At 45.1% G+C, this 15,207-nt stretch overlaps 1 protein-coding gene across 3 annotated transcripts; it reads left to right on the plus strand.

Annotated features, from left to right (window-relative positions):
- Window positions 1-1,915: 1,915 nt before the first annotated feature.
- On the plus strand, window positions 1,916-10,084 carry LOC121344609 (WD repeat and coiled-coil-containing protein). Of its 3 annotated transcripts, XM_041420765.1 has the most exons (5): window positions 1,916-2,039; window positions 2,378-2,495; window positions 4,259-6,128; window positions 7,566-7,683; window positions 9,484-10,084. In XM_041420765.1, the coding sequence occupies exons 3-5, from the start codon at window positions 4,278-4,280 to the stop codon at window positions 9,747-9,749; spliced, it is 2,235 nt and encodes a 744-aa protein (XP_041276699.1). In that variant the 5' UTR covers window positions 1,916-2,039; window positions 2,378-2,495; window positions 4,259-4,277; the 3' UTR covers window positions 9,750-10,084. The 3 variants fall into 3 exon arrangements, with proteins under 3 accessions (XP_041276699.1, XP_041276690.1, XP_041276708.1); XM_041420756.1 differs by lacking the exon at window positions 1,916-2,039 and having other exon boundaries at window positions 2,081-2,495; XM_041420774.1 differs by lacking the exons at window positions 1,916-2,039; window positions 2,378-2,495 and adding an exon at window positions 2,745-2,757.
- Window positions 10,085-15,207: the final 5,123 nt, after the last annotated feature.

The following is a 15,207-nucleotide window of genomic DNA, read 5'->3' on the forward strand; positions in this document are numbered from 1 at the left end:
TTGTCAGAAAACTGTTTTTGTCTAATAAAGCCAGCTGGTGGCTCAGGGTCCCCGACACCAAGTGACACCAAGTGACAATCCTGGTTGGCCAGACTCACCACTGAGAAAAATGGATATTATGAAGGTAAGAACACATTAAACATTTGTGTAACAGAACTTCTTGGGAAATTGGCTCGAGTGAGCTCTTCAGGAAAGACAGCGGTGGGGAGAAAGGAGGTGGGAATGTCTTTTGTCAAAGGGTTTCAAGGCCAGGCCGTATGGGGCTCTGAGAACCTTGTCTAGTGGAAGGTCTCCCTACTGCTGCAGGGGGTTGGAATGAGATGATCTTTAAGGTCCCTTCCAACCCAAACCATTCTATGACTTACTATTTAAAATTGTATGTCTCTGAAAATCACCATGTTTTAATGTGAAGATGCTCTGATGGCAGTTTCTTCCAATGGTCAGTCACACTCACAGATGTGAGTTCTTACATATTTGAAGCTGTCCACAAATCTTCTTAAACCTTTCTTCACTAACTTCAGAGCTTTTTTGTGCTTTTGTTTCCCCTCTGTATAGGCACTCATGTGATATGGCCAAGTCACCACCTAGTGTTCTTCTTTTGCTAAGTTGGAGCTACCTACATATTTGACCTTGCAACTATTTTAAGCATTTTTTTTCCCCCACACCTTTGGCAGCTCTTTTTATGGCACCTTTTCCAGTGTTTCAACATCCTGTCAGGAGTGTAGGTTTCAAAACTGGTAGAATGATCTGGTACATTGCTCTGCAGTGCTGAGGAGTGGCAAAGTGGCACAGTCATGCAATATAATTAACTTTTAAAAGGCCTCAGAGACTTATGAGGAGCTATGCTCAATACAATTAATCAGGACCAGGTAGGTTGTACTGGAGTAGTTCTGCACTGAAGTTAGATGCTTTCCCCACTTCAATGCGACCACCTCACAGGATGGGATACACCACAGCAGGGACCTGATGTCTCCCGCTGGAGGCATCTCTGCTCTCCTGTGCCACTTCCTCAGGCCTCCCCAAGAGCCACACGGCTGTGAGCAGGCTGGGGTCCTGCGGGGAAGTGTCACACGGTGGATAACCCCTGGGGGCGATGGAAGTGACAAGAGCAGAACAATCACCTCCTTAGCCTGGTTGGTGATGCTTTGCTTGATGCCAACCATGCCCTGGGGTGCATCAGGGACAGCACTGACCGCTGGCCAAGGGAGGGCATTGTCCCTCTCTGCTCCACACTGGTATGGCCACACCTAGAGTCCCATGTGCAGTTCTGAGTGCCACAATATAAAAAGGACATCCGAAGAACAGCCACAAGGATGGCAAGGGTATGGAAGGGAAGCCTTATGAGGAGCAGCTGAGGTCGCTTGGTTTGTCCAGCCTGCAGGAGACTGAGGGGACAGACATCTCATTGTGGTCTTCAGCATCCTCATGAGGGGCAGCGGAGGGGCAGGCACTGATCCACCTGGCGACCAGGGCAAGGAGCTGAGGGAATGGCATGGAGTTGTGTCAGAGGAGGTTTATGCTGGATATCAGAAAAGGGCTCTTCACCCAGAAGGTGGCTGGCCACTGGAACAGGCTCTGCAGGGCAGTGGTCCCAGCACCAAGCCTGAGTGGAGGAAGTGTTCTCAGGCACACGGTGTGATTCTTGCGGTGCGCTGCGCACAAGAGCTGGGCTCGATGGTCCCCGTCGATGCCTCCCAGCTGCGGACACCCTGTGATTTGCGAGCTCGCATCACTTCTCGCCGCCCGCCCCTCAGGGGCGCTGTGAGGAACGGGGCTGGCAGCGGCGCCTGGTGCCCGCCCGTTGCAGGCCCCTCCTGCGGGGCCATAGAGCGCCGCCGCAGCAGAGCGGCCGGGCGGGCGGAGTGGCGCCGGCGCCCCCTGCGGCCGGGCGGAGCTGGGCCGTGCTGGGCCGGGCGGTGCGGAGAGGGGAGGCGGGCCAGGTCCTGCGGGAAGGCGGTGCCCGCCACAGCCCTGCGCCGCCGGGGCTGCAGGGCCCGGGAGCGCTTCAGCGGATCCGGGTCGGGCCGCCGGCAGGGCGGGTGAGCGAGGCCGCGGCCGCGGCGGGGCGGAAAGGCGGCGGGCGGACCGCCGGGAGGCGGGGAGTGCCGGTGCGGGCGGGCCCGCGCAGGCAGCGGCGGCGCAGGCGGGAGGTTTGTGCGGGCTCCCCGGGCCGCTGCTGCCGTGGCCGCTCGGTGCAGGGCGGTCCCTGCAGCGGCTCCTCTGTCCCCGGGGTTGGGACGGACACCGCGTTTCGCCGAACACCCGGCCTGTGCTGGGACACCTGCCCGGGGAGCTGCGGCTGGACCGGCGCTGCAGGAGGCGGTGTGCACAGGGCACAGGAATGCACTGGCCACTCTTGCTCTTTTTGCATTTCCAGGGCAGCTGGGCGAGTGAAAACGCCCGTTGTGACACAGGAGCCTCTCCAGACGGCCCAGGAGGCTCTAGCATCTTTCAGTGCCTTATGAGGCACATTATCTCACATCTCCCTGCCATCAGTAAGTATTGCCCGGCAGTGTGGGTTCTGAGCGCAGCGAACATCCAATGTTAATTTTCCTGGAACTGGTGGCTGCTTGAGAGGACGGAGGTTGGTTATAGAGAGGAGGCCAGGTGGATGGTGGAGGAGTTGCATTGGAAGTATCTTGAGTGCTCTCCTGTGAGGCAGGATTCAGTGTACTTAAATTTATCCCTGACAGACATTTCCTTAATTGGCTCTTACAGATTATGAAATTCATGGAGTGCCTTCCCCTCCTCTCCAAGGTAACCTGCTTCAATGCTTAGCTGTCACATATAGCCAGAATTTTTCCTTAATAGCTGACCTAAATCTTTGTTGAAACTAAGCTGATTATTATCATCCACTGTCCAGAGTATACCTGGAGACCAGTGGATGGATGTTCTGTCACTGGGCTGGTGAATGTTCTCTAGTTCCCACTCACAGTCTTCTCCAGTCAGAGAACCCACTCCCTGTGTTTCTCTGATCCCTTAGCTTTGTTGAGCATTTCTATCATCTTGAACTCAGAAACAGGTTCAGTGGAGGTGCTGTTAGCAATGAGTAAGGAGGGCAATTATGTCCCTTGTGTATCTCCATCCCTCTTAAAACATTCCAAAATGAATTATTCTTTCTTGGCTACATATCTCACATTACTGCAATATTCAGTTTGTGATTCATTGTAAGTCACATCCTTTTTTGCTATACCTCTACCTAGGGAATTATTCCTGGAGAGGTATCCAAGTTGGTGGGTTTTGGTTTTTTTTACTAAGTGTATTATTTTGCACTTGTTATTAGGTTGAGAAGAAGTTGCTTTGGCCATAATAACATAACTTTCTATACAATTTTTATCTTTGAAATCCATTCTCGCAGTCCTCTTCTTACAAGTTTAGGGTCATCCACAAATAATTAAAATATTGAGTGGTGTCAGGCCCTGCATATTGTGATAAACTCTTCCAGTTTGACAGTTTTTAGTCTCAAAAAACTTTCTTGTTGTTCTTCATGTTTCCTACTAAAACTGCAACTCATTCTGTGCCATGGCTTTACATCTGAGCCAAATTGTTTGGAGATCTGAAATTAGGAAACCATCAATTCCTTTGAACTGGCTTTTGTGCACAGTGTAGGGATTGCTCACAGCTCAAAAACTAGAAATTAGTGTAAAATGCTGTAGTTTTACAAAGTGTTGATGCCTTGTGTATGTCTTCTTTTAAATTCTTTTTTCTTTCATCTCCTCTGAAAAATCTGCTTTCATCCTAACTCTCTTCAAAATTGCATTTGCTTTCTTAGACAGCTTTCTGGGATAACCATCCAAATGCCTCATTCTCACATGCTTAATACAGGATCAGATTTGTAGATAATACATTAATGCTTGGTTATACTTGTAAGGGATTACTTCATCTGACCACAAGTGCTCCGGGAAGTTGAGAGTGAGCAGCAATATTTTGAGAATTGTTGATATTGAAGTAAATAGAAAATATTCTAAGAAGAGCAAGTTACTGATTAGAATGAAAGGACTGGTCTTGTAATGAAAATGCAGCAGAAATCTGACGGTAAGCCTATAGAAACAGCAAAGTTTCTTTCTCTTAAAATTGCATTTCATGGTGGAAACAATGAAATAATAAAAAAAATTACGGGGCTGTGAATTAAGCATAGGTGAACATATATGGAAGGAAGAGTCCAGCACTGGCAGGGTCATAAGCTGAATATTCATCCAGGTACTGTCCTCTATCCTCTACGATAATTTATTTTACCTTCTCATTCTGTTCTGTGTAGATGTGCCACTTTAAAAGCCATGGAGCTGGGAAAGGCGAAGCTGCTGCGCACTGGCCTCAACGCCTTGCAGCAGGCCATTCACCCCGTGCACGGGCTGGCCTGGACGGACGGCAAGCAGGTGATCCTGACCGCGCTGCAGCTGCACAACGGAGAGCCCAGCTTCGGTGACTCGAGCGTGGTGGGTCAGTTTGAACACGTGCACGGGCTCTACTGGGGCCCGTGTCCCGCCGAGGCCCCGGCCCTGCTGGCGGTGCAGCACAAAAAGCACATCACCGTCTGGCAGCTCTGCTTCAACGGCGCCGACAGGAACAAGCTCCTGGTTTCCCAGATCTGCGACATCAGCGAGCCGTATCCCGTGCTCCCCCAGGGCTGCGTGTGGCATCCCAGCAAGGAGGTCTTGGCCGTGCTGACCACCCGGGACGCCTCCGTCTTGCCCTCCGTCCACCTCAACAGCTCCAGAATTAACGCGGACATCAAGGGCAGCGGGCTCATCCACTGCGCCTGTTGGACCAAGGAAGGCAACCGCCTGGTTGTGGGGGTGGGCAGTGCCCTCCATTCTTACATTTGGGATGATGCTCAGAAAACACTCAGCGCTTGCTCTTTTTGCCCAATCTTTGATGTGGGAGGCTACATCTGTGCCGTGGAAGCTACGCAGAATTTACAAGTCGCTGTTGCCACCGAGCTCCCTCTGGACAAGATCTGTGGCTTAAATGCTGGTGCTGCCTTCGAAGTTCCATCGAGCGTTGAAACTGAGTCCTTCCCCTCACAGTCCAGCTTGTGTGGGGAGGAAGAGTATTCCTTGGATGGAGGGAAGAAGTCACTGGACTCTGAGAAGCCCTTGTCTGTAGTTACATCTCCTGTGGACCTAACTCACATACTGTCTAGCAAGCAGAGTGCTGATTCCAGCCCTCTCCTTCACCTGAGGCCCAAGGACTACCTGACGGGAAGTGGCCAAGATTCCTCACACCTCATCTTGGTGACTTTTGAAAGAAAGGTTACCTCTACTAAAAAAGTGAGCATCCCAGGCATTCTTGTTCCTGATATAATGGCTTTTGACTCCAAAACTCAAACTGTATCTGTTGCCTCCAATACTTGTAACGTTATTTTAGTCTATTCACTGACTTCATCCAACTTACCCAATATTCAACAGATTCAGCTAGAGAAAAGTGAGAAGCCAAAGGGTTTGTGCTTCTTGACCAATAAATTGTTACTAATACTGGTTGGAAGACAAAAATTCACTGACCCTGCTTTTCTTCCTTCTTCAAGATCAGACAAATACATGATCCGATTGATGATTAAAGAACTGATACTTGAGATGGGTCCTTCAAAATCTGTGTCAGCTGATGGCAGCTCCAGTTTGAGCCTTTCCAATGTTACTCCTGATCCCTCTAGAGATGTCCACCCTCTCAGCCGTGGGCTCCTGATACCAGATCGCTCTGCCCTTCAGTCCCCCACAAGCCGAAGGAAACTCATTGAAGAAATCAAGAGTCCTGCTTATGAACAAAACTTGGTGTTGAACATCAGCGACTTCAAAGACAAAAAGATTTCCATGAATTTTCCTCCAGCTGTCGAGACTCTGGATGCTGAGCCAGTTAATCGGAGCATTGCGCTGTCTAATGCTTCCAACAAGCCAACATCCCCAAAAAGGCAGCAAGAGGCAGCTTCCAAAATAACCAATTCTTACAAGAATAACCTGTTCAGTGAGAAGGAGGCGAGTTGCTTTTTAAAAAATGTGGAAAAATTGTCTGGCAACTTCACAGAATTGCAGCACCATCTTTCTGAATTAACTGAGCTGCTAAAATCTGGGAAGAGAAGTCTTCCAGTATACCCATCTTCTCAGGAGCCCTCATTTATTAAGATCACCTGCCAGGTAATTTTAATATTGGAAGCCTTAATGGTGAAACCTGTTTATGGCTGTATGTTCTTTGTAATGCTCAAGTAACAGTGAGTAGGATTAGATTTCCATCCTGTTCGTGCAGGTAGTTATATATGGTTATAAATCCTTTCACTCTGCAGGCTTCCAGTGTTTTTAAACCAATGGGATATCCAGGAATGTGCAGCTCCCTGCCCCACCTCACACTGGGCCAAACCCCTCAGCTCTGCAGTGAGGTTGCTGGGACTCCAGAGGACCCACATGTTGCAGCCCAGCTGTAGAATTAAAGCCCTTTATAGAGATCTAGGAAGGGAATGCTTTTCCTAAGCAACATCTAAAGCTTTCTGAATAGAAATTTAGACAAGTGAAGATTTCCACGTGTGGGAATTGGTATCAATCTCCTGCTCTCCTGTGAGGAAAACTAAAATAATGGAGACTGAAACAAAAGCAAATTGCCTTGGCTTTGAAACAGAAATGTTGCTAATTAGCATTGAGAGCACCATCCAAGGAGGAAAGAGACCTTTAGGGACACAATAGATAATTCCATTAACATGGCTTAAAAATGGATTTAAAGTGAAATTCCATGTGAAAAACATGTTGTTTGGCTGAAAGATTTGCTCTTGCAAATCTCATGCTAGAAAGGGTAAATTACCTGATTATCAAAACCTGGCAGAGATCTACTAGTCATTTCTATAATTCAGATTAATTAACCTTAGTCAATATTCCAAGTAATTTAAGCTGCCATTTTCCTTTCAATTAGCTCTTACTTTTAATCTTTATTATTGCAAAAAAGTCCCAATTCTGTAGCATTGAATTCAAGTTCTAGATCATATTCCCTGACTCTCTTCACTGTTTTCCATTGTAAACATTTAATAATTGTAATAACAGATTTTAAAAAATGCCTTGCTGTGCCCAGCTGGGCATATTCTTTGAAGATGCTTTTTGGATTGCTTGAGGTAGTGATGGTTGGGGTGGGACAAATAAGCCCTTCTGACTTGTGCCTCTGTTCCTCACCCCAGCATTCATGACCAGGAGTTCTCACTTCTGAAGTTTTGGATCAGGGATGGATGGGGAAGGGTGGGGATAGAAAACCTGAAGCTTTACAAGCTCCCTGGGGAAATGTCCCTCACGGATGGAATGGTGGGGATGAGGATTGTGTTGTGGATGAAGCTCATGGTTTCTTCAGCAGCAGTGTGTGATTTTCTCCCCTGTTCTGACATGCTGGATAAGCACTGTTCCTTGCTGCTGTCACTCACTCATGAGCACTTTGACAGCTGAGACTTCAAAGGATAAATCTGGCAAACAGGCCTGAATATGTGTAGCATTTGACTTTCTGTAAATAATGCCACTGAAGACACGTCTGTGATCCTGTTGTGATTAATGCCATTTTAACTGTACATCACAGCAGCTAATGACTGTTGCTTGCATTTTCAGAAGCAGCTTTCCAAAAGTGATGCAGATGAAAGTCGGACTGTTCTTCTCTGTGGTGGGAAACTCCGCCTAAACATCGTGCAGCAGATATTCAACCTCTCCCTGGTAGAAATGCAGCACGGTATGTTGGGATTATCCAAGAGTACAAACACTTCTAACACCTTGCCAGAGAAGTTGTGGCTGCCCCATCCCTGGAAGAGTCCCACAGCCAGGCTGGATGGAGCTTGGAGCAGCCTGGTCTAGTGGAAGGTGTCTCTGGCCATGGCAGGGGAGGGGAATGGATGAGATTTAAGGTCCCTTCCTACCCAAACCATTCTGTGATTCTGTGGTTCATTCTTAGTGAGCAATAGCAATATGCATATTCCATCCAGGGAAAAACCCAAGGAATAAATAATGAAAGATGAATAAAATTTTGCCCTTTTTTTTTTTTATAATGTAAAAATTCTAAGAATCTTCTTTTACTGAGAAGAATCTTTGCATTATTAAAAAAAAAAAAAAAAAAGAAGAGCAAACTTACATATTGATGCCCTTATCAAGCAACTAGTTTTACAGGAAAATTGCTTTCAGCCAGTGTTTTACTTGTTTTCAGCTGCTCTATAGAGAAGAAGTCTGAGTAACAAGGAGAGTAGGGCTGACTGGTGGTTTTGGAAGTACAGTGTTCTATATTTGAATCTGTGGCTCCAGCACCTAGACTTGCTGTAGGAAATCCTGTAGCACAGAAGCAGCTCTGTACATTTCAGCAGTGCATTTCACATCAGGTTTTGCTGTGAGGAAAACTGCCTCTCTTCCTGCTGTGTTCTCCTCTGCTGTTACCAGTTCATGCTGTGCCCATTCCACGTGTTTGTGTACATGTCAGTTCTGAGTACATGTCAGTTCTGAGTGCCTCACTCTGGGCAGAGGTAGAAAACACACTTTGGGGTATGATTTCTCACTACTACAGGTATTCCCTGTGCTATATTCCATCTACTTGCCCCCTGTATCTGCTCTCCCCCTGCTTGCAGATCAGTGAGCAACCATCCCAAAGCCTAAGGCTGCTGTTCTTGCCATTGTCCAAGTTTTATTTCTCCTGAGGAATTGTTGAGGGAGTATATTTGTTTGAAATATACAGATGCAAAGTAGGAATGGTATTTTCAAATCCTGAGTTGTATTGATTTTCAAGTTTGGTCCAAATTAAGCCAAAAGATTAGAGGGTTGTGTGCTTTTAAGCTACAATCTTCTTGTGACCTTACTTGTGACCTAAAATTACATAATACAAATTTACAAACAGCTGGAAACGCTCCTCTGAATTCCCTTACCCCTCATGAGCTCTATGTTTTTGCTTCATCAGCTTAATGGATAAAAATATAAAAATTTTCTGGTTTATCTGTATTGTTAGAAGTCACGGTTTCAGATTCAAACTGTAAAGAAAAAAGTTAGTGAGGAAGTCAAATAGCAAATGGACCAGAGATTCTGGGTTTGTACAGTATTGTAAAGTGTTCCTTCCTTGCATTTCTTGGAATTAAGTATAGTGAAATTACGTAATAAAAGCAGTTTCTGCATTGTCTTTATTACATTAATTTGTCATTTACGAATTTACGAAATCTTTGCTTTTTATAGTGTCTGCATAGCTTTAGTACTGTGAAGTAGCTTATCAATACCTAATTAAAACCAAGTTTTAATGCTTATGAATTCTGTTCAGAATTTCAGTCCTCCTCATTTGAAGCATGCATTTATTGTCTCCTCTCCTAGTGGCAAAATCCATCGCAGTTGCCAAGTGTCCTTTATTTTTGAGATTATACCACTTGTATATTTTCATACTTTTTCTTTTCTAGAAAACTGTAAGTATACAGAAACATTTAATTCTAGAAGAAATTTGTTTTTTACCTTAAACGTACCCAAATTACACAAAGATTTATCAACAGCCATGTGCTTGTCTTCACAGGTTCCTCTTGGATCGTTCTCACAGCGGACAGCGAGGGCTTCATCCCGTTAATGTTTACATCCACACAGGAGATCCTCATCAGAGATGCCACTGCAAAAGGTTACAGCACCCGCTCCTCCAAAACTCTGGACATCATCAGTTCCACACAGGGGTGTAGATCCACCTCTTCTGAAAGCCTGGATATCACCAGTTCTCTGGAAGTCCTGAGGGACTGCTCCTCCAAGACCTTGGACAGCATCAGCCCTTCAGAACAGCCCAGCAATTAAATGTAGTTTTTGACAGTGGTTTTGTAATGCCTCTCTGATGATGGGAGGCTTTTATGTTTACTGTATGGGACTGTGAATTATCAACAACAGTCTCAAATCTCTGTACAATTTCTATAATTTTTTGTTGCATTGTAAATTATTTATTTGATCCTTGGAAATGTTAACTTTTTTTTTATACTGAGCAATGTTTTTTAACTATGCCTCTTGCAGTACAGATGAGGTTGAAAATGTGCATTCTTACAAGTTTCTGAGCTCAAGTTTCCATCTTGGTCTTTAATACATTGGTGGTTTTAGATAATAGTAAACTTGGATAATAAAGAAATCTTTGAAAATGCTGCATTGTCTCCTATTTCATCTCTTCTGCCAAAGCCTGAAATATTGTGCTGATGTTGTTTAGGAGCAGTGCCTGCAGAAGTGCACCTAGGTTTGCTCTGGCGTGAGCACCAGTGTAAGGTCATGGAGTTTGGGACAAAGTAGGATTATGTGAAATACCCATATTGTGTGGAAACAAGATCCTTTTCCCCTCCTGTACCTGCCCATAACACCTCTCTGCTTCCATCTCTGTGGATGTGGGGAAGTGGTTGCCACGTGTCTCATCCAGCTAAAGTCTGACAGAAGATGTTCTATGGGCTTTTGTAGTGAGAGAGAGAGAAAATGCAAAGGGGAAATGTAGAAAAAGTTTATGTAAGCACAAGTTTATGTAACATGATTGCAGCACTGAAGAAAAGACTAATCCAAGATTGCTCCCCATAAAATCACAGCATGATAACTTTAAGCAGTTTATCAGGCTTTCACAGTGGCACTTACTGTGTGAGAAAGTATCATGCAGCTAGATTATAGAATTGGAGCTGCTGTCTCAGGACAAAGATAATCTCTTTTTTTTTTTTATTGCCTATTTGGAAATTTAGCCACTGTCAAATGAAATATATCCACAAACCCACAGTATTAAAGATACAACACTAGCAAAAACTGCAGAGAGCACTCAGCGTTGGGTGGTGAAACTACAAATTACAGCTTTTGATGAACAGGGAAGAAGGAAAACAGGTGAAATAATCTGGCAGTTGTGGGCTCAATCCTTTACATAACATATCTACTCAGTAATGGTCACTGTTTCATCAGAATGTGGACCATGATTACACCTGTCCTTACCAGAAAGTCACTGAAACCTCAGCACTGGGCGTGGGTTCAAAGCAGGCTGGATGCTGGGGATGGTCCTTGTTTCTTCACAGCTGCCTGACAGTCCTTTTTCATGCTTGTTCCTGATTCCAACACCCCACTAACCCATGGGAGGAGAGGGTCAGGGCTGAACACTCTTGGCTCTGCGGAACACCTTGACTTTGAATTTCTTATGCCTCAAATGCTGCTTCTGTAATTTTGTTATGCAGCCAAAGAGTATACAAAAATTATTTGCTTATTTTGGAATTGTTACTATTTGTGTAAGATTGACAAGAGAAAGTTTCTCCCACCAGAAGTGTGCTCAGTCTCAGGTTGCACCTAACAGACCTGTGGAGTTCTTCCATCTCTCCAGGTGAGCACCAAGGACTTACCTGTGCACAGAGCAGTACCGTGTGGGGTAAGCAGACACAGCAAGTGCAAGACACCTGCTAAAAGCTGTTAATAGTTTGGTCAACAGATTACACTGGCTCTTCATGATGCTCTGTGCATGTGGACAAATACTGCATTTAAAATATAACCCTAGGAATCTTGGAAGAATAAAATTCCTATGTTGAGAGACTTGCTTATTTCATGGAATCACAGAATCATGTGAGTTGGAAGGGACCTGAAAGATCATCTAATTCTGACCCCTGCTGTGGGCAAGGACACCTTTTACTAGACCAGGTTGCTCCAAGCACATCCAGCCTGGCCTTGAGCACTTCCAGGGATGAAGCATCCACAGTTTCTATGAGCAATTTGTGCCAGTGTCTCTCCACCCTCACAGAAAATAATTCCTCCCCAGTGTGTAAACTAAACCTGCTCTCTTTCAGTTTAAAGCCATTTCCCCCATGTCTTTTACCACATGCTCTTTTAAAAATTCCCTCTCCAGCTCTCTTGTTGTCACTGGAAGGGGCTCTAAGGCCTCCCCTGATTCTTCTCCAGACTGAACAACCCCAGCTCTCTCAGCCTGTCTCCACAGCAGAGCTGCTCTGGCCATCAGAGCATCTTCATGGCCTCCCCTGGACTCACTCCAACAGGTCTGTGTCCCTCATATATTGGGGGCCCCAGAGCTGGACACAGGACTACAGGTGGGATCTCACAGGACTCCTCCCTCACCTTCTGTCCACTCTGCTTTTGATGCAGCCCTGGACACATTTAGGACACTGATGAGCAACAAAAGCATATTGATGCACATTTGGCTTTCTGGGCTCTGAGCACACATTGCCAACTTTCCTTGATCTTCTTGTCAACCAACACACCCATGTATTTCCTTTCAGGGCTGCTTGATTTCAAATCAAAAGGCCATTTCTAAACTTATGGGATATCTTCACCAAAGCTGAATATTAAAAGAAGGCCCAAATAGTTGGAAAAAAGTACCAAGCCTAATCCAAGAATCCTTAAGAGAAGACTGCAGGATTTTAACGAACTTTCTTCCCTTATGGCTTTTCTTTCATGCCTACAAGTCCCTTTGGGAATTCTGGAGTTGCCCATTCTCTCTGCTAGGCCAGCTTAGCACAGCTGAGACTTTGTCAGGAGTCTGGGGTGGCTGCAGTTCTGCTTCATCCCACACTGATGTCAGCAGGTACTTCTGTGCACCGAGACCCACAAGCCAACACATCCAGCAACTGTGGGAATTGTTGAACCTGCTGGATGTGGAAATGTGCAGATTCTATTCCATGACTTTGAAGGTGACCAGAGAGGGAGTTTATTTTGGAATCACAAGGGAAGTTAAGTCCTCATGGGCTTCAGCCAGTTTGAACAGAAACTTCTCAGCCAATGTAAACCTGTTCCATCATCAATACTAAGGTGCAAAGGGAATTATTTTGATCCTTTGCTGAATGCAGATGATGCCATGTACATCAGCAAAAACAGGCTGTCAGAGGATGGGTGCTGGACCTCCAAAGTGGAGTATTATCAGTGAAGCTGAGCAAACGACCATCATCAGTTCCATAAGACCTGAGCAATTCTTCTTCACTATCTTCACCTTCAGCAGAGCACAGAAAAAGTGAGGACAGACATCTGAATGGTGTGGCTGAAATTCATAGTCTCTTCTCAGATCATTTGGAGCAAGAAATAGATCAGGAAATAAGGATTATTTCTGTTTCCACATTTCCAGAGCAAACACACATTCCTAAACCATCCAGCAGTTCTGCTGCTCTCCAGCTGGGCTTGGAGGCTGCCTCTCTGTAATGCCCCTAAAAGTGGTACTGAGGACCCAACCCCTCTGAAAAGTGCCACAGCTTAAAAGTGTCCTCTCTTTGTTCAGCTCTATCATGCCAGTTTGTGTCTTCAGAGACTGTAAATTCCCGGGTGTTACATAGCAGAAAGTTTCCTCCTCTGCCTCCAGGACAGGCAAATGCTGCTCCTTCATCTTCTGAATGAAGCTTCTCAGTGAGTTAGCATCTGGTTTGTGCAGCAGGTTTGCTGTTTGTGAAGTGAAAGCCATCTGATATCATAGTTTAAGCCTACAGCATATACACATTCTTGTAACCATAACACTCAGCACTCTTGCTGAGTAGCTGAACTGCAGAATTGCAGAAAGTTAAAACATGCAGTGAAATTGCACAAAACCAAAATTCCCTCCTGCACCCACCTGTTGTATGAGTCCAACGGAGCTTCAGTCCAGATTTCTTATGGAAAAGGCTATTGTAACACTTTGAGACTGTTTTTTCATAACTATGATATGAAATTCATATGATGTATATGATTGATCACTAAACTGCTGTTGGGTGATCTATTGGGTGGGACTTTGAGCTAACTTGCCCTCTCTTCATCTTACAGCTGGACAACAAATACCAGGTTTGAAAGGACCCAAGTTTCCTGTGTGAAAACTCCTCCTTTCAAGATGATTGATTTAAGTCTGTGTTTTCTGTCTACAGCCCAGAAAGGCAAGTAGAGAAGTAAATGAACAAGTGATATTTGGAAACAAACTCTGAACTCAAAAGCAGTTTGTTTTAAAACATTTTCCTCTTCACTACTTAGAATGCTGAAGGTGAATAAAGATGAGAGGATGCAGCAGGGATTGAATCAAGCAGCAATTGTTATAAGGTTCAGGAGTGACTTAAGGAATTAGTACTCAAATCTTCAGAGCCTTTCCTGAAAAGCCAGTGACCTGACACAGAAGGTCCCAGCCTTCAGGGACTCCCCAGGGACAGATGTCTGAGGTGGTGTCCACCTGTTAACGTGGGGGACTTGGCAGAAGGGATCTGATCCAGCTAAGCCAAGGTCAGTCAGTGAGCTCAGGGACAGGCAGGGGACAGCAAGGCAGGAGGGGAACACAGAGGCACAGCTGGTGGCCAACAGCAATCCCCTCCATCAGTCCCTGGTGGGAACAGCAGCTGGGATATGGGGTTACTTGATCACCAGCAGGAACCTTTAGGGAGGTGGGGTAAGCTTGAAAGGTGTCAGCATTGTTGTAGGCAGGAAAAGCAATGAAACTGGAGGAGAAGACTGAGTTGATGGTTAGACGTGATGATCTTCAAGGTCTTTTCCAACTGTAGTGATTCCATGATTCTATGACTGGTGACCAGCTCAGCTACTGACTGCCAGTAACCAGCCCAGTAGGGAAGATTTGGGCTGCCCTCACTACACTTCAGCAAGGACAAGGAATTGGACATGGTTTGGCTTACAGAGCAATACCCAGTGACACACAACTCTCTTATCCTTCTTTTTTCTTCCCATATTTGTTGGAATTGCCTGTGTGCTGGTGGGGAAGTGCTGTCCCTTACGCACCCAGCTGGTTTAATCCAATCTCCCGTATTCTTATTTAATGTATTTGGATATTACCTGAAGGAGAACCCCTGGGAATTAAACCTGGCTCCTGTTACTGACAGTCAGTGGGAAGGCAAGAGGTTTACATTAGATTAGCATTTAATCTGAATGCTTGTCAACATAAAAATTTGCTTCTTTCAGTCACATGTTCTGAACATGCATAAGGCATAAACGCCATTTAAAACTGACAAGAGACATATAAATCTCTTTCATTTCACTGCACCAACATTGAGCCTAAGAAAAGAAAGTTACAAAAATAATCTTATCCTGCACTTAATCCTCCATTCTTCTGATTTGCAAAATTACACCCATTTTCTCAGCAAAATTACATCAACATTATATTTCTGATAATGAAATAAAATAATGAGATTTTCAAAATATGAAAATAGTCTGCTTCACTTAATGTACAGAAGCTTTATCTTTTGTTTTGGCAGTTCCTGTTGGTACCATATGCAAAGTTAGGACAGAGTATATTTCAGTGAGATAAAGATCACATTGTCTCTCTGGAGAAGAAGAAAACAGTTTACAATCA

Source organism: Onychostruthus taczanowskii, unplaced genomic scaffold (assembly GCF_017590055.1).
Source record: "Onychostruthus taczanowskii isolate IOZ18803 unplaced genomic scaffold, ASM1759005v1 scaffold11, whole genome shotgun sequence".
In the NCBI taxonomy this organism is placed as follows: domain Eukaryota; kingdom Metazoa; phylum Chordata; class Aves; order Passeriformes; family Passeridae; genus Onychostruthus; species Onychostruthus taczanowskii.

What these genes read in the sequence shown, in the direction of transcription:
- LOC121344609 (XM_041420765.1), top strand. Translation starts at nt 4,278, where the DNA reads ATGGAGCTGGGAAAGGCGAAGCTGCTGCGCACTGGCCTCAACGCCTTG. An exon ending in TTATTAAGATCACCTGCCAG is followed by an intron (nt 6,129 to 7,565) that starts GTAATTTTAATA and finishes TTGCATTTTCAG; the next exon opens with AAGCAGCTTTCCAAAAGTGA. An exon ending in CCTGGTAGAAATGCAGCACG is followed by an intron (nt 7,684 to 9,483) that starts GTATGTTGGGAT and finishes TTGTCTTCACAG; the next exon opens with GTTCCTCTTGGATCGTTCTC.